General features: G+C 32.8%; 1 protein-coding gene across 2 annotated transcripts in view; it reads right to left on the bottom strand.

Moving 5' to 3' along the window:
- Nucleotides 1-22,165, bottom strand: part of LOC143230043 (sushi, von Willebrand factor type A, EGF and pentraxin domain-containing protein 1-like) — a 115,047-nt gene extending 92,882 nt beyond the window's left edge. For both annotated transcript variants that reach the window (XM_076463000.1, XM_076463003.1), the window contains exon 1: nucleotides 21,861-22,165. In XM_076463000.1, the coding sequence (XP_076319115.1) occupies nucleotides 21,861-21,933 (73 nt within the window). In that variant the 5' untranslated portion in view covers nucleotides 21,934-22,165. The remainder of the gene's footprint in view (nucleotides 1-21,860) is intronic.
- Between the last annotated feature and the right edge of the window lie 1,973 nt (nucleotides 22,166-24,138).

The following is a 24,138-nucleotide window of genomic DNA, read 5'->3' as shown; positions in this document are numbered from 1 at the left end:
AGCAGGTCGAAGAGAAATAATTTGATTTCGATCACGTCTGGCCTTAAACCCCTTATCCGAACCACTACAAATACAACTATCAAAAATCACTACTTATAATAATTTCCTTTTTTTCTGAAGTATAATGCAGAATCCACAACCTTCTAAATAGAATAGTTCAGTGATAAAACTATAAATGTACCAGGGGTTATAGGATATTTAACATGTTCATGTGCAATCTATAGGTCAGGTTTTATAAAGAACAAGACAGTGGAGGAATCTGAGGTACAAACTCTCAGTAAACAGCAACTTATGAGAACTTGATAAGGGTTAGAAAACTATTTATCTGGACTCTGAAGCCTCCATTTTCTCGTTAAAGGTGTGGTACGCTTGAGTAATATACTGCATATTTATAAATTAATCTTTAATGTTAAGTAGTGTCAGTTTTCCAAGTTTAAAAAAGCATACATAAAGTTAAGCATGTTATTATATCAAATAAAGCTTCCATAACAATGAAGAAACTCTATAAACTTGGATATGTTATATTTCAGGCATATCTTAATCGATTGTCTTGAAATTTGGTATGTAAAGAAAAAGTCCAATAGAGCATATGCATTGAAAATAAGAAAAAGTCCAATAGAGCATATGCATTGAAAATATTTGGTAGTTTGATTTACAAGAGGCCGAGCTGGTTTGGTATAGCCAAGTGGTTAGGGCGCTTGACTCGTAATCTGAGGGTCGCGGGTTTGAATCTTCGTTATACTAAATATGCTAGCCCTTTCAGCAGTGGGGGCACTATAATGGTACGGTGAATCCCACTATTCGCTGGTAAACGTGTAGCTCAAGAGTTAGTGTGGATGATGATGACTAGCTGCCTTCCCTGCTTCACTGCTAAACTAAAGATGGCTAGCGCAGATTGTCCTCGTGTAGCTTTGCGTGAAATGAAAAATAAACAAATAAGCAGTCCAAGCTACAGAGGGTGGGAAATCGCAAGACTATCACTCCTGTTAAAAACGCAAAGTGTGTTCTGCAGGTTGTGTTTTTAGCCGCAATATACACACACACGCATGTTTCTTGATATAAGATGAAGATAGCTTATTATTGTTTGCAGGTAGTGTAATATAAGCAGTAGAAAACGTAAATAATTTAAACAACACTTGTGAAAAACATCTATATTTGTAACTAAAAAGAATACAACGTTAAAATTAACACAATAAACAGTTATTAAAGCAGAGGCATGTCCTAAAAATACATATTTCGTTATCTTATAACATTATCTTCAACAGTAATGGTAAAGGCGTGGTTGGGATCTATATATTCACTTAGTAATTTACATTCCTATAGCGCCACCTAGGCTTAAACTTCTAAGAATTACAAAACAGTACTTTATTATATCTAGATCTGGAACAACTTCTCTTTCTACTACGATATCTTATTTTCTAAGATTTTAGTAGTTTCTCTGATAATTAATCCACTTATAGATTCAACCTGATTTACCCACTTGGTGTTTCTCCACTCTATAACATGAAATGTTTCCGCCCCATGTTTTGCTGATACAGATTTATGCACTTTGTATTTTTTATTACCGCATTTTTTATATTCCTTGACCCTGATTATCAACTTTCTACACGTTCGACCAATGTAAACTGGACAAGGGATCCATATTTATCAGTTTCTTCTATCTTATCTTGTATGCTTGTGAAACTATTTAACTTACAGTGTTGATAGAATATTACGCAACATTCTTTGTACTTTTGCTTTATATTCTCTACTAACTGGAGTGGCACGGTGGTTAAGGCACTCGACTCGTAATCCGAGGGTCACGGGTTCGAATCCTCGTCACACCAAACATGCTAGCCCTTTCAGCCGTGGGAGCGTTATAATGTGACGATCAATGCCACTATTCGTTGGGAAAAGAGTAGCCCAAGAGTTAGCGGTGAGTGGTGACGACAAGCTGCCTTCCCTCTAGTCTTACACTGCTAAATTAGGGACGGCTAGCGCAGAGTAGTTTTGCGCGAAATTCAAAAACGTACAAACTAGCTGGAGTACCCATCCTATGGTTTATTAAAGTTATCTGAAGACATGAAAAGTTGTTTCCTTTATATATAACTGTAAAAACGAACTATATGTATGCATTTTCCGATAAATCTAGTGTTCCTCGAGACCAGATTTGGTGAAGATCCACCAAGATCTCAAAACATCATACATACAAATGTCGTTCTTCTGAAAATTATAAACTTTTGGGAAAACGTCTGAAAGCAATGAAGAATACGGACAAGAGTCTTGGTCTACGATTAAAACTGAAACTGGTTCTAAATGTCTTATCATTGTGTTACTGGTAGGCTACTCAAGCATTACTACGTGATCACAAAAATGCTTTCGAAGCACAATTACGTACAGAGCAGTAATTCTGTGATTTAAATGTTTGACATGGTTCTGAAAAAGTAAGAAATGTTATTGGGAGAGAGACAAGAATGAAAAAACAATTCTTCACAAATGTGAATGTACGATGTGCAGCACAACAACAACAACAAAAAAAAAAAAACCCGAAGAAGTGGAATGTCACTGTTTTGGATTCTGTATTTCTTCTATATTGTGTTTCTTTCAGTGAGTTGCCTTAAAGTAGCTCAAACTAACCACCGACTGGAAGACCGGTTTAAGGAACATTTATGACAATACAGTTAGGGTTATAAAAACAAGCAAAGGTAAGAATTGTTAGCTATTGAGGTAAATATGCGATTCACTACAATCTTAACTTACTTTTTAAACTTAGATTCCATTCATCTATCTCACCTTTATTCACAAACCCAACCCTCGGTCTCTTCATTGTTTCATACCCAATTCTTATAGATCACGTTCTTAATTCACCAAGAAGCCAGCAAGTATATTGTTTACTCTCTCTTCTGATGAAACGTAGCTAATTGTAAGTATATTGTTTACTCTCTCTTCCGATGAAACGTAGCTAATTGTAAGTATATTGTTTACTCTCTCTCTGATGAAACGTAGCTAATTGTAAGTATATTGTTTACTCTCTCTGATGAAACGTAGCTAATTGTAAGTATATTGTTTACTCTCTCTTCTGATGAAACGTAGCTAATTGTAAGTATATTGTTTACTCTCTCTTCTGATGAAACGTAGCTAATTGTAAGTATATTGTTTACTCTCTCTTCCGATGAAACGTAGCTAATTGTAAGTATATTGTTTACTCTCTCTTCCGATGAAACGTAGCTAATTGTAAGTATATTGTTTACTCTCTCTTCTGATGAAACGTAGCTAATTGTAAGTATATTGTTTACTCTCTCTTCTGATGAAACGTAGCTAATTGTAAGTATATTGTTTACTCTCTCTTCTGATGAAACGTAGCTAACTGTAAGTATATTGTTTACTCTCTCTTCTGATGAAACGTAGCTAATTGTAAGTGTATTGTTTACTCTCTCTTCTGATGAAACGTAGCTAATTGTGTGTTTCGTATTCAGGATCTCTAATGTCCAAAATCAAGTATCCGTCATACAGTACGCTCCGGAAACGTTCTGCAGACAATACCTTCAAAGGTCCGGCATGGCCAAGTGGTTAAAGCGCTCGACTCGTAATTTGAGGATCGCGAGTGCAAATCCCCGTCTCACCACACACGCTCGCCCTTTCAGCCGTGGGGGCGATATAATGTGACGGTTAATCTCACTATTCGTTGGTTAAAGAGTAGCCCAAGAATTGGCGGTGGGTGGTGATGACTAGCTGCCTTCCCTCTAGTTTTATACTGCTAAAGTAGATATGCCTATCGCAAGCTAGCCCTCGTGTAGCTTTGCGCGAAATTCTAAACAAACAAACATATAAACAATACTTTCGAATGCTAACAGTGTGAGTCTGGGTCTTCTCTCAAATGGCCAGTTACGATGTTCTTTGGTTAGGGCAGGACAGCTGGTTGGAAGTAAAAAGGGTAGTGACCAGGGTCAAAATGGTTCTACAATATCAAGTTGGATCAGCGTTGCGGTGCTGTATTTCACATTTCTGGCATTGCTTACGTCAGAGAACATTCCAATTACATATTGCAGGGAGATAAACCCAAATCATACTAGCTGGTACAAGTTTGTATAACCCCTTGGAATGAGCATGACTTCGCTTCAGAAGGGCATGACTCGTGGACCTGTCTTCTACTACGTTTATGATAGGAAAGTTTTGTATACATATATTTCGTATATATTGTACATTAATACTCTTTTTAAACAAACTATGAAGTCAAAAGTTGGTACCAGTTATGACTCCACATGACACATTGTTGCCAGTGCAGATTCCATCCACATGACACGTCAGAACAAGTGATGATTCCTTGATAATATGTTATTGTCTATGAAGACTGCACTGACACGTTATTACAGATGCTGCCTCTACACTAGCAGTATCAACGCAAGAAGTATTTGTGACATTGATAAATCTGCACTGTTATCAAGTGGAGACCTAAGTTTGCATTTGACTTCAATCTGCAGATTGCTGGTTCGAATCCTGCCACTTAACATGGCCGCCCTGTCAGCCGTTGGTAAAAAGTAGTCAAGAACTGGTGGTGGCTGGTGTTGACTAGCTGCTCTTCTTTTAGTTTATCGCTTCTAAATTAGGGGCAGACAGCGGTGCTGTGCACGAAATTCAACAAAGAAAGTGGTGAGTGAGAACTGAATGAAAAAAAAACAAGGAAATAGAAAAGTTTAACAAATTATATATGTTTATGACACAAACCTTTAGAAAATAATATAGAACGTTTCTTCTCTATACAGCTTAGAATATCCTAATAATAAAACCAGATGTAAAAAGATTAAGGACTTTGTACTTTCTGTCTACACGAGTTTGTTTTTAATCTGTTCAAAAGCTGAAAAAAAAGGTTACTAGAGCAGCTCATAGAGGGCACGAAGATCATCAGAGGAAGAAGAAAGCAGGATTTTAAATGGGAGTTTAACAAAGCAGTAGCTCAGAATTGTCACGGTCATAAACAACCCCAACAATACACGAGAAAACATATCGCGAACAAGGATCTTCTGCATTGTTTAAAATACGACTTTGTTGACATATACATATATACTCACAAAAACCTAATTTAAAAAACAAATAGGAGTAATACCTGTTCGTTTTACTTCAATAGAACAATGCACGCTTGTTATAGACGGTTAAGAAACTTCGCATACAATGTGCCACTGAAACACTCATTCAGCATCTGATTCGTCAAGAATATTTGAATATATGTATATGGATAGGATAACAAGCAAAGTTTGTTCACTCGAGGGTGATGTGGAAGTGTTTCATTCTTTGAAACCCTTTCAATAAGCTACAAGAGCTTTGACCTCGTTCGCAAGTAAAGAACGTTCACGTTTTCTAACTACAAAGGAAACGAAAACGACCATACATACCATACAAATAAATTATCAATATCGTACGTACTAACTTCATCGCATGAACCGTAAACACTGGGAGATGTTTATAAAATACCACGAAATGAGCACGGAATTTGAAACACTCAGATTTTGAATTAAAGAAATGCAGAGACGTCAAAGTAAAATAAACGTTCAAATCCCGGAAGTAAAAGAAACGTTAAGATCCTGAGGTAATGAAACACACAGGTACCGAAGTGAAAGATTTAGTTGTGTTTGTTGTTAATCACAAACCTACACAATGGGCTATCTGTGCTAGCCGTCCCTAATTTAGCAGTGTAAGACTAGAGGGAAGGCAGCTAGTCATCACCACCCACCGCCAACTCTTGGGCTACTCTTTTACCAACGAATAGTGGGATTGACCGTAACATTATAACGCCCCCACGGCTGGGAGGACGAGCATGTTTGGCGCGACGCGGGCACGAACCCGCGACCCTCGGATTACGAGTCGCACCCTTACGCGCTTGGCCATGCCGGGCCCTGGAATAAAGAAATATGTGGACACTGAAGTAACTCATAACTCACAGTTCATGGTTTAAAGATGAATACTGGGTGGGCTCTGACGTAAGAAACTTACGGATCACATTTTAGAAAAACAATTACCATCAAACAAAATAAAGAACTCGGATCTTGAAGAAACGCAATGTACCGATATTTAAATAATAAAACTTGTGTAACTATTAAAAATTCAAATAATTAATTAAAGGAATCTACAAACCAAAACAAAGATTTCGGTAAAAAAATCTTTATTTACCATACGTTTCCCACTGTACCTATCTATTATCTAGCGAAACCACAGCAAAGGGAACGTGCTTGGAGAAATCACGCATATAAGAGTGTATATTTTTTTTACACTCTTCAAGATTACCTTATATCCTATTGAATAATTTCCAAAATTACTCTATATCCTTTTAAATAATCTTCAAGATTAGTTTATGATCGTTTGAATAATCTTCAATATTACATTATATCCTTTTGAATAATCTTCAATATTACATTATATCCTTTTGTATAATCTTCAATATTACATTATATCTTTTTGAATAATCTTCAATATTACATTATATCCTTTTGAATAATCTTCAATGTTACATTATATCCTTTTGTATAATCTTCAATGTTACATTATATCCTTTTGAATAATCTTCAATGTTACATTATATCTTTTTGAATAATCTTCAATATTACATTATATCCTTTTGAATAATCTTCAATGTTACATTATATCCTTTTGTATAATCTTCAATGTTACATTATATCCTTTTGAATAATCTTCAATGTTACATTATATCCTTTTGAATAATCTTCAATGTTACATTATATCTTTTTGAATAATCTTCAATATTACATTATATCCTTTTGAATAATCTTCAATGTTACATTATATCCTTTTGTATAATCTTCAATGTTACATTATATCCTTTTGAATAATCTTCAATATTACATTATATCCTTTTGTATAATCTTCAATGTTACATTATATCCTTTTGAATAATCTTCAATATTGCGTTATAGCCTTTTGAATAAATTTCAAGATAACAGTTTTCCAAACAAATATAAAGTAAACATTATTTTTAAAGTAGTGTTTGATATAACTTTGCATCCTGTTGGAAGATTCTGATTATCAGTTTATAGTATATTCGGTTAACGAGCCTCCACCAGTGGATCAGCGGTATGTCTGTGGACTTACAATACTAAAAACCGGGTTTTGGTACCCGTGGTGGACACAACCCAGATAGCCCATTGTGTAGCTTTGTGCTAAGTTCAAAACAACAACATCTTTTATCAAAAAATATAATAAAAAGATACAGATCTCAGGTTATTTTTAAGAGATACATATTATAACTGGATTAATATATTTTATTAAAGAAATTGACTTAGACATCACAAGTTCTGCGATTTATGAGAAACACTTATCTTTAAATAGGAGACCAATGGATAAAGCAACCAACACGCGTAAACGAACCGACAGATAGAAATATATATAAAAATACACAAATTCCAACGTAAATCAGGTCACAATTTTTCACATAAAATAACACAAACACAATGATTTATTGTGAATTAGACATACGTGTATAATGTGTTCTAAAATAAATGGCATACGCTCTCTTGCGATTATTCACTTGGAAGTTCTCAAAACCCTTTGTCATAAACACAAACTGCTTATCTTGTTTAATATATTAAATAATAAAATATTTCATAATTCAGTAGTTTGAATCAAAATATTAAAAATGGTAAAGCCGAAAAATTTAAACACCCATGTAAATAAGAAATTATTTACACATAAAATGAATGACCGTTTTATACACGCTAAACTGTATTTATATTAACGTAGGTATCTGAGGTCAGTCTTATGGAAGATAAAATATAACTGATAAATATCATACACCTTTTGGTTTTTTAAATATAAGAAATGAAACTCTTAAGGCTAAAAGATATCAACTGAATCGAATAACAATTTACAATCCTATATTTGTAAGTGCAGTAAAACGTGTTTCGGTATTAAAATAACTAAATATCTAAAAACAAGTTGTAAGCAAAACAACTGGTATCGTTTTATTCCCATAAATAATTTGTTTAATGGGTTAACTTTCGCATCTTTTTGTTTTCAATCACTTGTAATAATAGAGAAGCCCCCGCCAGTACAGCGGTATGTATCCGGATTTACAACGCTAAAATCAGGGGTTCGATTCCTCTCGGTGGGCTGAGCAGATAGCCCTTTTTGGCTTTGCTATAAGAAAACACACACACAAACACAATAATAGAGAAAGCGACATCTAGGGGCACTGCCCTTCGTTCGAACAAACAACCGTTAGGTTCTCAAGGAAGGCCTACAGGCTTGAACTCAACAACGGCCTACATTTAGTCACGACTTGTTAAACCTGTTTATTGTAAGAACTTGAGAACTGCATTACCGGGTACGGGTAATTCAAACCCGAGGCACAGAGCGAGATCACGCTGGTCTATTGTGGCCGTCAAGAAGTTTTATGTTCGAAGTGAAATTGGTGTTGTTTGTTAATAACTAGGAGTGACCACAAATCCATCTCAACGAAACTCATTCGCTTCACACTGTTTTATTTATCATATCATTCGAACCATCAACTAGTTGGTTCAGAAGGCTTGTTTTTACCTATACTGGTATTCTTCAACTATACTTTGTCTCTATTTCTGGTTGGTATTTATTATTCATTTAATTTTGGATACTTTTTGGCATGGGTTTACACTACTTTAAAACCATTTTTAACATATCCTTTTGGTGTATTATTCGATTACTGGATCTCTTATACAAAACACGACTCACGAGCACAAGCTGTTTGAAGAATATTCTATAAGATAATATTTGATAATATTATTTTTATTCTTTTCAATAACTCACGAGATTACTTTACAACCTTTCAAATAACCTTCAATACTACTTTCTATTTTTATTTGTTTATTTCAAGTTAAGCACGAGGCTGCACAAAAGATGATCTGTGCTCTCCCCACCACTGGTGTCCAAACCCGGTTTCTAATGGTGTGAGTCCGCAAATATACCGCTATGCCACTGAAGAGGGGCTGTTTTCTATTAGTTTGAATATCTATTAACATTATTTTACATCTTTTTAAGTAATATATTACATCGTATCCTTCAACACTAACCATTTAACATCTTTTTAAGTAATATATTACATCGTATCCTTCAACACTAACCATTTAACATCTTTTTAAGTAATATATTACATCGTATCCTTTAACACTAACCATTTAACATCCTTTTAAATAATATATTACATCGTATCCTTTAACACTGACCATTTAACATCTTTTTAAGTAATGTATTAGATCGTATCCTTTAACACTGACCATTTAACATCTTTTTAAGTAATGTATTAGATCGTATCCTTTAACACTGACCATTTAACATCTTTTTAAGTAATGTATTAGATCGTATCCTTCAACACTAACCATTTAACATCTTTTTAAATAATATATTACATCGTATCCTTCAACACTAACCATTTAACATCTTTTTAAATAATATATTACATCGTATCCTTTAACACTGATCATTTAACATCTTTTTAAATAATATATTACATCGTATCCTTCAACACTAACCATTTAACATCCTTTGAACAACTTTCAACTCTATTTTACATCATATTAAAATAATATTAGACACTATTTAAAAATCCATTATCTTCGATATTACCTTTATCATTTTGGATAACATTCTCATTTTACCTTTATTTGGACAATATTCAAGATTATGTTCTTGCCTCTTAGCATAAGCTCCTGTTCAGGTACCTAACACGTATTTGGATAATTGTCAAGATTGCTTTATATCAGAGACAGAGAAATTATGGCCCGCGGGCTAGATATGAGCCACGAAACCTGATCAGAATACTACGTCTATCCGGCTCACACTGGTAACAGGGGTTTTTATGTAACTTCAAGGGATAAAGAGTTGGTGACGTGTCCTACTAATTTGTTCTAAGACTTTAATAACAAGAAAATGAACAAAGCATACGTGTGTGTATAAACATATGTGGAAATCAAGTCAAAATACAATGCACAAGTTCTGAACAATACACCATAAATACGATCAGCGAACGTATTTACGTCTTTTCACTTCAATTATCTTCAAGAACCCCATGATGACAAGAAGACAATGGTCATTAAACACGTAGTTAAAGATAAAAACTGTGTATATTGATATGGTAACACCAGTTAATAACCATGTAGTTAAAGATAAATACCGTGTGTATATTGATATGGTAACACCAGTTAATAACCATGTAGTTAAAGATAAATACCGTGTGTATATTGATATGGTAACACCAGTTAATAACCATGTAGTCAAAGATAAATACCGTGTGTATTTTGATATGGTAACACCAGTTAATAACCATGTAGTTAAAGATAAATACCGTGTGTATTTTGATATGGTAACCTTAATCAGTAAACGTATTTTCTCGAAAGGGGGCCGAAATACGCTTGTAAGGGTGACCTGTTTTAACCACTCACACCATAATACAGTAGTATGTTGTCCGTTAGTTAGTTAGTAGACACTAAAATGACGTTCTATAAGAGACGCTTAACGTTATAATTTATACTGTCTTGACGACAGTAAAACGTGCGTATGCCACGAATCACGGTAAGAATTATTCACTCTGTGGGCTATAACACATTACGACATATGGATTTTAAAAGTAAGAAATAAAAAATATTTATTACTTTTAATTTTGGTTATATTACTCTTGAAACCACACTTGAAGACATTGCGGAAGTACACCTGATTACACGTGTGTTTTACAACTCAGTTTTTGTAAGATAGTTAAAACAATGTTATCAAATTAGAAGTTTCTCACATTGCATTAGACTCGGGTGGTGTCGCTTAACGGTCCTCGCTCATTTCCCTCAAATTGACCTATCTTATTTAAATATAACATCAAACAAAATGCGTCTTTGAGAATCTGACCAATATTTAGAGACCGATAATTTAGAATCTTTTGTTTGTTTTTGAATTTCGCACAAAGCTACTCGAGGGCTATCTGTGCTAGCCGTCCCTAATTTAGCAGTGTAAGACTAGAGGGAAGGCAGCTAGTCATCACCACCCACCGCTAACTCTTGGGCTACTCTTTTTACCAACGAATAATGGGATTGACCGTCACATTATAACGCCCCCACGGCTGAAAGGGCGAGCATGTTTGGCGCGAACCCGCGACCCTCAGATTACGAGTCGCACGCCTTAACACGCTTGGCCATGCCGGGTCAAGTTTAGAATCTCTCTCTGAAAAAAACAACAAACAAAACAATAATACAATATTCCTATACAGACAAGATCATGATACAGAATAGTTTTATGCACCATTAAATTACTAAAATCACATTGTTTGTTTTCCATTTTAAAGACCAGAACTTAAGAGTTTTTTAAAAAGGGAGAAACTTTTCCAATGTTTTTGTTCAATCCCTGCTGGTTATAAGGAACATTCTTAACCCTTTAATTACTGATTTGTTTGAAATGTTTTCACTACCAGTACTTCGAACACAGTGGATAATATGTTGTTACCTCTTCCAACAATCGTTGTAAACAGCGTTTGTAAGATCATACCAGAACTAATATTTAAGTTTCTACACAACAACGTTAAATAAGTACTTGAACCATATGTTTCTGGAATGAACAATAACCACTCTTCTATCTGTTTACCACAACCCAGCCTATTTTAGAAACAAATGTAGCTGACTTTATTATGAATGTTAATATTGTTTTTGATGTTTGTTAATTGGTCCTTAAAAAAAGTGTTACCTTATTTCATTAAATTATTCACATATATGTAAAATAAATTTAGTGAAACACTTTCCAAGATAAAAGTCGTTCAATTACACTTCCTAATTGAGCAAACGTTAATGTATTTTTTTTACTGTCAACTCTTCGCTGAAATAAAAATCAAGCAAAGGTCCTTCATTTGTCGTAAAATATTTATACAAGTGTTTTTAGTTTGTTTGTTTGCTTTTTTGCATTTCACGCAAAGCTAGTCGACGGTTATCTGCGCTAGCCGTCCTTAATTTAGCAGTGTAAGACTAGAGGGAAGGCAGCTAGTCATCACCAACTCTTGGGTTACTCTTTTACCAACGAATAGTGGGATTGACCGTACTTTATAACGCTCCCACGGCTAAAAGGGGCGAGCATGTTTGTTGTGACGGGGGTTCGAGCCCGCGACCCCTTGATTATGAGTCGAGCTCCCTAACCACCTGGCCATGCTGGGCCGATTTCTTTATAATCACGTTTACAAATTCTTAACAATTTAATGTTTTTATTTCTTTCTATTTTTTTTATCCGAATGTATAATTCAATCTATAAGAATTTCACAGATTACTACATACTTGCTAAATTACTGTTGGAAATGTTGAACTTTACTTGAGATTCTGACCCAAAAAAATTTAACCCATTTCTAGAATACACATTGAAGGGTTAATATACTAGTTTCTGTAGTTGTGCCCTATTCTTCCTCGTGATAACAAAAGGTTAAACCAACATACAGGCACATACACACCCCATTCTCTCAGTATTATGGTCGTTGGAATGGGTGAAAATATTGTTGTACGTGTTTGCTAACTTTCCAAGATCGGATAGTTTATGTTGAACGTTTTTAAACTGATTACGCGATAAAGAATGCATATGGCATAAACTTAGTTGTAGTCTATTAATGCACTATTGCTTTGTTTTCATTGTTAGCATCGGAGAATATAACGCTACGTTTGAGATGAAAGAATAACATCATTGTTGAGGTTAACAGTTATCAGTTTATAGTATTATTAATACTACTTTTTATTCATGTGCCGGTAACATATAGTTAACAATGTGGGATTTCCGTTTAATGTGCATTGTACAAATTCTTTAGTCGATAAGCGAACCCTTCCTCTCCCTCGTATCTATCACCTGAGGGCGCTCTACTTTCTCACCAAGTTTGGTCGCTATGGTGACGATCTTGCCTACGAGATGTACGTGTAAGTGGATGGCCTTCAATAAATAGCTGGTCGACTTATTTTCTTTGTAACAGATTTCGCTATATGTCGTAAGTAGTATAGCTCTTGGCAGACCATTAAGAAGCGTGTGAGAAATAAGGAGATAAATAAATTATAATAAATAACTAGCGGCCATTTTTGTAAACTCAAAATTGTTATGATGCAACAAAAACAGTATATTTATTTTCAAATTAAGTACTTAACCTCCTGAATCATGAATAGCAGTCTGTGATCAAAGTAAAATGTCTTCTTATATAAGAAGTAAAAATCAATCCAGTTATCATCATATTTTACCAAATATATTTTATTTTGTTTTTACTTATAAGGAGATTAATACTATGTAATTTATACTATGTAAATTATTTTGTCAAGCAGGCGAAGCATGATTATAATTAATTTTACTTGCCATAAAACAAAATTTTTAACACTATACTATTTACCTAGATTTTTAGCGTTTTTTTTAATAATTAGCAGAATGCGTAACAATACTACTCCAACTACACTGTGTTCGTTATATCCATTATTGACGTCGGTAGCTTGGAAAAAGTGTCCACATCATAATAACAGTAACAAAATGGCTTATATAAATAGTGTTACGACCACTATTATGTTTTTGTGGTTCAGGCAGCCTATTGAAATCTTAATTAAGCTATACAGGTCATTGGCAATGAATATGAAGAATATAGTATGGTGAGAATATTATTATTGTAGTTTTTTTTATTCTCGAAAATCCTTAAGGGACGATTACAAAAATTCGCTGTTAAAAATATAATAGGCCTAACGCTAATGTCATATGACAAATATAATTAGTTACAGTGCATTGTTTCCTCAAACCTGAATAATATTGAAATTAGAAGCATAAAGAAAGGATATATAGTGCATATTGTTACAACAATACAAATACACATTGTCACAACAACACTTTGCAACCCGTTTAAAGCTGTTAATAAATAACAAATGGAATTGGAATTTCTAAGGTCTTTATTGTATTGTGGATGGAATAGAAAGTTTACTAGAAGATAAAATGTTCACACACAGTAATCATTTTTGCTGTTACATATTCGTTTGTAAGCATTCGTGACAGACGTAGTTTCCTTACTAACTTAAATTGTTATGGACAAAAGTAATTGACACAAATTATGAACTTAAAATTGAGTCAGTTTAGAAAACCTCTAACCCAGGTTACAATTTTTGCTTGTTTAGGATAATTACGTTAAGCTACACAAAAAAAGTTTATCTGCTTATAGTAGTTCCTAGTTTCGAACTGACAGACAATCTGATAAAAAACACTTTCGGTGTATTTGTTTGTTTGTTTTGAATTTCGCGTAAAGCTACACAAGGGCTATCTGTGCTAGCCGTCCCTAATTTAGCAGTGTAAGACTAGAGGGTAGATAGTTAGTCATCACTACCCACCGCCAACTCTTGGACTACTCTTTTACCAACGAATAGTGCGATTGACTGAAAGGGCGAGCATGTTTGGTGTGACGGGGATTCGAACCCGCAACCCTCGGATTACGAGTCGAACGCCTTAACCCACCTGGCCATGCCGGGCCCTTTGGGTGTGAAGAAAAAGGTTCAGCCAAGAAAAGGATTGAGTGGCCAAACTGACAGCTACACTTATAGCACTGATAATAATTTTGTAGAAAATATTCAGTTATTAGTTTGCAAGATTGCATTTTTTTTTGTTCAATCTTGGGCACAATGGTGGATAAAACAAAACACGCGACCTCTTGGGCTACTCCTGTCTTATCAAATAGTTGACTCTTACACTTATAACACATTTAGGATTCCAAATGTTTTAGCGCGTTTGTTGCGACTAAAGGATATAATTACTGATGAGTTTTAATAAATTCCAGATTTTGGTTATGTGTCCTGTACTAACTCTTTCTCCTGTTGGAATCAGTCCTAAACTATCACGCTAAGATCGCGTGTGAAACAATAGCAGAATGTTACCAGTGTTTTCCATCGATATGGAGCGAATACAATTATTTGTAATTGGAGGGTGATTTCATACAGTAGTACAGAACTTCTCGCTATGATCACCATAGTAAACGTTATGACCTTCAAAACAGGCACATAACACCTTGAATTTTAACAAGCTAACAGAACTGGATTATTAAGCAAAGTTCCTCCATTAACTTAGAATACGTCTATTTACTGCAAGATAATTAAAAATCCTTAATTAAAAAAAAAAGAAAGAGGGACCATCAAAAAAGTACAAAAACAAGTTGAACACAATGATTATATTTCCAAGCCTACAACTAAGAACTCTAATAAAGCGTAAACAACCTAGGTTCGAAATAGTATCTACACTATTTTCTTAAGCTATAAACCTCTATTTTGACACCATGTCAACAGTACTTATTAATTCTAGTACAGTTAAAATAGGGTTTCATATAACTTTAACTAGATAAAATAATAACTTAAATGGTATTTTAACATCTATGAAAAGTCCAAAATGTAATTAATATATCCTAAACTGACACGAACAAATAACTTATAGGATGTTTTAACGGTAGTAAAAAGTACAGACTGTGATAAATGTAGTTTCAACTTGTCAACAAGAATAATTTGCATGACATTTTCACCAAACTATCAAGACCAGATCGAGATTAAACAATGTTAACTATTGAGAGTTCCCCCAACTTCGATATTATATGCAAACACAACAGACCAATTATTATTATTTCTACGTATCTATCTTGTGTAAGATTTCTGGAGACGATATATTTCTCAAACTTTACCATTTCTACCCCTTTATCTCCAATGATTTTTAAAAGTAGAATTAAAATAAAAAAGTTTATTTGAAACTGTAATGTTTTATTCAGATTATATACACGGATAGAACAGATGTCTACTTATGTTATTGTTAAGAATTACCATTACATGATCACAAAATATTAAGTTAGTTAAAACAATGCACAGATTTTAAACATTTCGCGTGAATCGTTTATTCAGAATTAATTGTGTTTGTCTTTCAATTAAACACTATTTGGCGTCTGTTTATTTAAACCGTTTTACTCTAAGCCTTGTACCTGTCAGCTTCTCACCGGGACGTATTTTCAAAATTTCATTCAGAAAAGTAAACAGACCTTCCTAAAATAACTTCAGTTCAAAGTTCTTTCGTGACCTACAAACCAAAGTATTTGTTTACGAATTCTCAGCAATTACGACGTACTTGCCCCATGTGGGTTGACTATCGTATTTACTCTCACCGTATTGAACATGCTGTTGAAGAAACTAGAATCATTTCTTCAACCTTATTAAAGCTAATTGCTGCTGTATTACTATATTAAATCGGTCTCAACAGTCCTATACTTTGCTAACAATAACAACAAAGATATGATTTCCGTGCTACACAACTCATACATATTGACCTGTACGAAATTACGCTTTTGAAAAAAAATATGTATTTATATTTACTTATAATTAAAGACATGATATATTTTTTTTCGAAACGAATTCAGTAAACCGTACGTTTGTTAACAACAACAGACGGATTTAGTAAACCATAAATTTGTTAAAAACAAGAAACTGATTCAGTAAACCGTAACTTTGTTAACAACATGAAACGGATTCTATAATTTAGAACATTGTTAACAACAAGAAATACATTCAGTATGCCAGAACTTTGTTAAGAATATGTCAGTTAGTACTTTGTTAACAACTAAAAGAATACGTATCTTATTACTTTGTTAATAAGGAAAGGAATGTGTAAGTTAGTACTTTGTTAACAACTAAAAGAATACGTATCTTATTACTTTGTTAATAAGTAAAGGAATGTGTAAGTTAGTACTGTTAACAAGTAACAGAATATGTATCTTATTAGTTTGTTAATAAGTAAAGGAATGTGTAAGTTAGTACTTTGTTAACAAGTAACAGAATATGTATCTTATTAGTTTGCTAATAAGTAAAGGAATGTGTAAGTTAGTACTTTGTTAACAAGTAACAGAATATGTATCTTATTAGTTTGTTAATAAGTAAAGGAATGTGTAAGTTAGTACTTTGTTAACAAGTAACAGAATATGTATCTTATTAGTTTGTTAATAAGGAAAGGAATGTGTAAGTTAGTACTTTGTTAACAAGTAACAGAATATGTATCTTATTACTTTGTTAATAAGTAAAGGAATGTGTAAGTTAGTACTTTGTTAACAAGTAACAGAATAGGTATCTTATTAGTTTGTTAATAAGTAAAGGAATGTGTAAGTTAGTACTTTGTTAACAAGTAACAGAATATGTATCTTATTACTTTGTTAATAAGTAAAGGAATGTGTAAGTTAGTACTTTGTTAACAAGTAACAGAATAGGTATCTTATTAGTTTGTTAATAAGTAAAGGAATGTGTAAGTTAGCACTTTGTTAACAAGTAACAGAATATGTATCTTATTAGTTTGTTAATAAGTAAAGGAATGTGTAAGTTAGTACTTTGTTAACAAGTAACAGAATAGGTATCTTATTAGTTTGTTAATAAGAAAAGGAATGTGTAAGTTAGTACTTTGTTAACAAGTAACAGAATATGTATCTTATTAGTTTGTTAATAAGTAAAGGAATGTGTAAGTTAGTACTTTGTTAACAAGTAACAGAATACGTATCTTATTAGTTTGTTAATAAGTAAAGGAATGTGTAAGTTAGTACTTTGTTAACAAGTAACAGAATAGGTATCTTATTAGTTTGTTAATAAGAAAAGGAATGTGTAAGTTAGTACTTTGTTAACAAGTAACAGAATATGTATCTTATTAGTTTGTTAATAAGTAAAGGAATGTGTAAGTTAGTACTTTGTTAACAAGTAACAGAATACGTATCTTATTAGTTTGTTAATAAGTAAAGGAATGTGTAAGTTAGTACTTTGTTAACAAGTAACAGAATACGTATCTTATTAGTTTGTTAATAAGAAAAGGAATGTGTAAGTTAGTACTTTGTTAACAAGTAACAGAATATGTATCTTATTAGTTTGTTAATAAGTAAAGGAATGTGTAAGTTAGTACTTTGTTAACAAGTAACAGAATACGTATCTTATTAGTTTGTTAATAAGTAAAGGAATGTGTAAGTTAGTACTTTGTTAACAAGTAACAGAATATTATCTTATTAGTTTGTTAATAAGGAAAGGAATGTGTAAGTTAGAACTTTGTTAACAAGTAACAGAATATGTATCTTATTAGTTTGTTAATAAGGAAAGGAATGTGTAAGTTAGAACTTTGTTAACAAATAACAGAATATGTATCTTATTAGTTTGTTAATAAGTAAAGGAATGTGTAAGTTAGTAATTTGTTAACAAGTAACAGAATATGTATCTTATTAGTTTGTTAATAAATAAAGGAATGTGTAAGTTAGAACTTTGTTAACAAGTAACAGAATATGTATCTTATTAGTTTGTTAATAAGTAAAGGAATGTGTAAGTTAGTAATTTGTTAACAAGTAACAGAATATGTATCTTATTAGTTTGTTAATAAGGAAAGGAATGTGTAAGTTAGTACTTTGTTAACAAGTAACAGAATATGTATCTTATTAGTTTGTTAATAAGTAAAGGAATGTGTAAGTTAGTAATTTGTTAACAAGTAACAGAATATGTATCTTATTAGTTTGTTAATAAGGAAAGGAATGTGTAAGTTAGTACTTTGTTAACAAGTAACAGAATAGGTATCTTATTAGTTTGTTAATAAGGAAAGGAATGTGTAAGTTAGTACTTTGTTAACAAGTAACAGAATATGTATCTTATTAGTTTGTTAATAAGGAAAGGAATGTGTAAGTTAGTACTTTGTTAACAAGTAACAGAATATGTATCTTATTAGTTTGTTAATAAGTAAAGGAATGTGTAAGTTAGTACTTTGTTAACAAGTAACAGAATATGTATCTTATTAGTTTGTTAATAAGTAAAGGAATGTGTAAGTTAGTACTTTGTTAACAAGTAACAGAATATGTATCTTATTAGTTTGTTAATAAGTAAAGGAATGTGTAAGTTAGTACTTTGTTAACAAGTAACAGAATATGTATCTTATTAGTTTGTTAATAAATAAAGGAATGTGTAAGTTAGTACTTTGTTAACAAGTAACAGAATATGTATCTTATTAGTTTGTTAATAAGTAAAGGAATGTGTAAGTTAGTACTTTGTTAACAAGTAACACAATATGTATGTTATTAGTTTGTTAACAAGTAACAGAATATGTAAGTTATTGCTATTATTATACAGCAAGTAAAAGATTCAATGTGTTTTTCTCACAGCAAGAATCGGTAAGACATTACTTGGTTCACAAAAAGAAACGTAGTAAATAACGCATTACCTTCGTAATAACAAGTAACAAATTCATTAATCCACCTTTCGTTAAAATATGTAATAGAATCGATGAATCACTATTTTGTTATCATAAGATACTCAGTAAAACATTCTCGTATTATGCTAACGAAAGGTGAGTTATTATATCATAAACTAAAGTGACAAAATCAGTAAGATATTATTTTGCTAATAACAAAATAATCGATAGCTTTATTAACATCAAAAATGCCATAGAAATGGTAAAGGCCTTTAGTTTCTTAATAGACTGCAGATTGGTGTTACTACACTTTATGAAAACAGATGGCTGTAACAGTGCAGATTGGTGTTACTACACTTTATGAAAACAGATGGCTGTAACAGTGCAGATTGGTGTTACTACACTTTATGAAAACAGATGGCTGAAACAGTGCAGATTGGTGTTACTACACTTTATGAAAACAGATGGCTAAAACAGTGCAGATTGGTGTTACTACACTTTATGAAAACAGATGGCTTAAACAGCAAGTAGTTCTTCAACTTTAAACAAAAACTCCAGTGGTCGATCGATTCCAAACTGGAGTTATTAAGCCCATTTCTTGTCCGAATTTTAAAACATCCAGTTTCTTTCTTTCTTTGCTAATTTACAGTTGGCTGAAATAACTTTGTTCTTAACAGGTTTTCACACTTCTGGTGCCAACATAATCTAGAACCTCCTTTAATGAAACAATGGATAAAAACTTTAATCTCAATGGCTATACACAAGTCCTTTTCCAAATTTCCGTCAGTTTCTTGTGATTTGAATTTTGTTTTATTTGGGTAATTGCATCAAAATGTGCCAAAGAGTTGGAAAACCATAATGAAAACCCCATAAATAAAATAACTACAACTCAACATAAATATGAAAATTCCAAAGACTAAAAAGGGTTAGGATCACTCGAGAAACCTTACTCTTTGTACATCGTAAAAAAACAAAGAAAGATTCTCGTATTCTAAACGAACACAAACAAACATTCGTAATGACGAGAAACTCACTTGAAGTAAAAACGCATCTCAAGACTGCTGGTATGGGTATTAACACTTTGTTAGCCCGAAGATAACTTAAGAAGGTAGAAACGCTGTTATCTACTTTATTTTAATAAAAGTTTTAATACCCATACCAGCCGTATCGAGATACATTAGAACATAAACATGATAATTGTCGTGTTCCTCAAACATATGCTGGATTAGAACGTAGTTGCACTCTAACGAATGCGTGGGCTTCTAACATCCCTTAGTCAAAAGACCTGAAAATTTGAGTACAACAATACAGACTAGGAAAAGTCAGATTCAAATAGGTGAATACTTATCTCTGATCTGAACTACTTTCGTACAATAAAAAATGAACTTTCTTTGCGATTCGCTGGCTAACCAATATAATATACACGGAAAACATCTACAGGTTTGCTTCAATCTCTCAAAGTGTGAGTAGTGTTCATTTGGTGCATATAACCAGCCTACTCTGCTGACTGGTATAGCTAAAATACCAATCAAGCTCGAGTGATTTTGGTTCATTTTCACTAAATTATCTTTATGCATGTTTTAGAATAATAGCTAAATATTACGTAAAGGATTGGTTGTTTTTGAATTTCGCGCAAGGTTACACGAGGACAATTTGCGCTAGTCGTCTCTAATTTAGCAGTGTAAGACAAGAGGGAAGGGCAGCTAGTTACCACCACCCACCGCCAACTCTTGGGCTACTCTTTTACCAGCGAATAATGGGATTGATAGTCAAATTATAACACCCCTACAGTTAAAAGGCGAGCATGTTTGGTGGAAAGGGGATTCAAACTCACAACCCTCGGATTACGAGTCGAGTGACTTAACCACTTGGCGATGCTGTGCCCGTGAAAGATATAAAACCTTGTCCTCTTCATGTCAAAGATACATAAAATACATAATTATAGAAAAGTAACTCAAATAAAAAAACAGTCTCTTATAATATTATATTAACAACTTTAAAATTAAGTATTTTAATCTGTCACATAAATACTATGTTAGTTTTTATCAACTATAATATTTCATTTATATATTGGTGTACTGAAGATTAACTTCCCATCTTAAAAATCCTGGTTGTACGCCTTTAAATACAAATATTTTACGTAACCTAACGACATAAATAATGTGCGATGTTCAACTGAATTCACTGTTTTGAAATCACACTTTAAATACGTGTATAAAGTTTTAAAAAGATCGTGCCTCAGCCAATACACTTCTGTCTTGTTTGGTTAGCTCACAGCGATTGGTTCTTCAGTGACACAGCGGTATGTCTGTGGACTGATACTGCGAGGGACCGGGTTTCAATACCCGTGGAGGGCAGAACTCAGATAGCCCTTTGTGTAGCTCAAATGAAGTAGTGTTCACAAAATCAATTTAAAATAAAGCTTTTTCAAATATTGTAGGATGTGTGGCGTAAGAGGTCAGCAAACTTTCACATATCCTATTTTAATATTTGTTTATCTGATACCAGTTATATATGTAAGTATTCAAGTTATATAAAGCGACTCCTCATAAATGAAAGCTATGTGAAGATCAGAATTAAAAGGTAGCCTAATTAATAACATACCTTATTTATTTAGCTGTCCAACTAAGTTTAATAATGACAATATTAATAACATATTCCAACTTTAATTGGTCAAATAGTATAAAATATTAACATTTCACTATACTTACCGCACGCTGATTGGTAGAATAAACATCCCAGAATAATATGAAAGATGATGCTATGCAGTAGACTGATATCCATATCAGTTAGAATACTGAACAAAAAGTGTAAATAAGTTAAGGTATGAATGAAACAGTGCTACAATATGTCTTTACTTTTCACTTGTACAGAACAATGAACGCGGAAGGCACTAAAGATAAACGCAGTACTTCACGCGTGTTACCGCCAGCACAACACGAACACGAGGAACACCAGGGCTGGTACAATTAGACTTCTTACCTGACCGAGTACCTGGCTGGGAATGGGACTGGTGAGGTGTTAAGGTTGGTAGAACACGCAAGTCATGTGAAGAAGAAAGTCGATCACGTGACACGCGCTCTGGACAAAAGTGAAGGGAACACGAAGCGTTGTTTGGTTTACGGTATATACGCGTAACGTTTTTAATAAAATCTAACAGGAAAAAAACGTCATTTAACTGATTGTGAGTAACAAACAGAAATCTTCCAACTCTAAAATCCGAAGATTGGATATCATTGTTATTACTGTATGACAAAGCTTATATTCCAGCTTCTATTTATTTATTTAAGGGTTTCATACATTCGACTGATGTAAAGTAAAATACTTCTGCTTTTACTTTTACTGCAGGGTATCAGTACTTATACTTTGATAAAGTGTTGAGAATAAGATTCTTCTGTTTATAACCTCCAGAAGTACATATAACACATCTGTAAAGAGTGTTGAGAATAAGATTCTTCTGTTTATAACCTCCAGAAGTACATATAACACATCTGTAAAGAATGTTGAGAATAACATTGTTCTGTTTATAACCTCCATAAGTACATCTAACACATCTGTAAAGAATGTTGAGAATAAGATTCTTCTGTTTATAACCTCCAGAAGTACATATAACACATCTGTAAAGAATGTTGAGAATAAGATTCTTCTGTTTATAACCTCCATAAGTACATATAACACATCTGTAAAGAATGTTGAGAATAACATTGTTCTGTTTATAACCTCCATAAGTACATCTAACACATCTGTAAAGAATGTTGAGAATAATATTCTTCTGTTTATAACCTCCAGAAGTACATATAACACATCTGTAAAGAATGTTGAGAATAAGATTCTTCTGTTTATAACCTCCAGAAGTACATATAACACATCTGTAAAGAATGTTGAGAATAAGATTCTTCTGTTTATAACCTCCAGAAGTACTTATAACACATCTGTAAAGAGTGTTGAGAATAAGTTTCTTCTGTTTATAACCTCCAGAAGTACATATAACACATCTGTAAAGATTCTTGAGAATAAGATTCTTCTGTTTATAACCTCCATAAGTACATATAACACATCTGTAAAGAGTGTTGAGAATAAGATTATTCTGTTTATAACCTCCATAAGTACATATAACACATCTGTAAAGAATGTTGAGAATAAGATTCTTCTGTTTATAACCTCCATAAGTACATATAACACATCTGTAAAGAGTGTTGAGAATAAGATTCTTCTGTTCATAACCTCCAGAAGTACATATAACACATCTGTAAAGAATGTTGAGAATAAGATTCTTCTGTTTATAACCTCCAGAAGTACTTATAACACATCTGTAAAGAGTGTTGAGAATAAGAGTCTTCTGTTTATAACCTCCAGAAATACATATAACACATCTGTAAAGAATATTGAGAATAAGATTCTTCTGTTTATAACCTCCAGAAGTACATATAACACATCTGTAAAGAATGTTGAGAATAAGATTCTTCTGTTTATAACCTCCAGAAGTACTTATAACACATCTGAAAAGAGTGTTGAGAATAAGATTCTTCTGTTTATAACCTCCAGAAGTACATATAACACATCTGTAAAGAATGTTGAGAATAAGATTCTTCTGTTTATAACCTCCAGAAGTACATATAACACATCTGTAAAGAATGTTGAGAATAAGATTCTTCTGTTTATAACCTCTAGAAGTACATATAACACATCTGTAAAGAGTGTTGAGAATAAGTTTCTTCTGTTTATAACCTCCAGAAGTACATATAACACATCTGTAAAGAGTGTTGAGAATAAGATTCTTCTGTTTATAACCTTCATAAGTACATATAACACATCTATAAAGAATGTTGAGAATAAGATTCTTCTGTTTATAACCTCCATAAGTACATATAACACATCTGTAAAGAATGTTGAGAATAAGATTCTTCTGTTTATAACCTCCAGAAGTACATATAACACATCTGTAAAGAATGTTGAGAATAAGATTCTTCTGTTTATAACCTCCAGAAG

The sequence above is a fragment of the Tachypleus tridentatus genome, chromosome 10 (assembly GCF_004210375.1).
Source record: "Tachypleus tridentatus isolate NWPU-2018 chromosome 10, ASM421037v1, whole genome shotgun sequence".
NCBI lineage: Eukaryota > Metazoa > Arthropoda > Merostomata > Xiphosura > Limulidae > Tachypleus > Tachypleus tridentatus.
The sequence above is the reverse complement of the archived record's forward strand: the minus strand, read 5'-3'. Positions and strand labels throughout refer to the sequence as shown.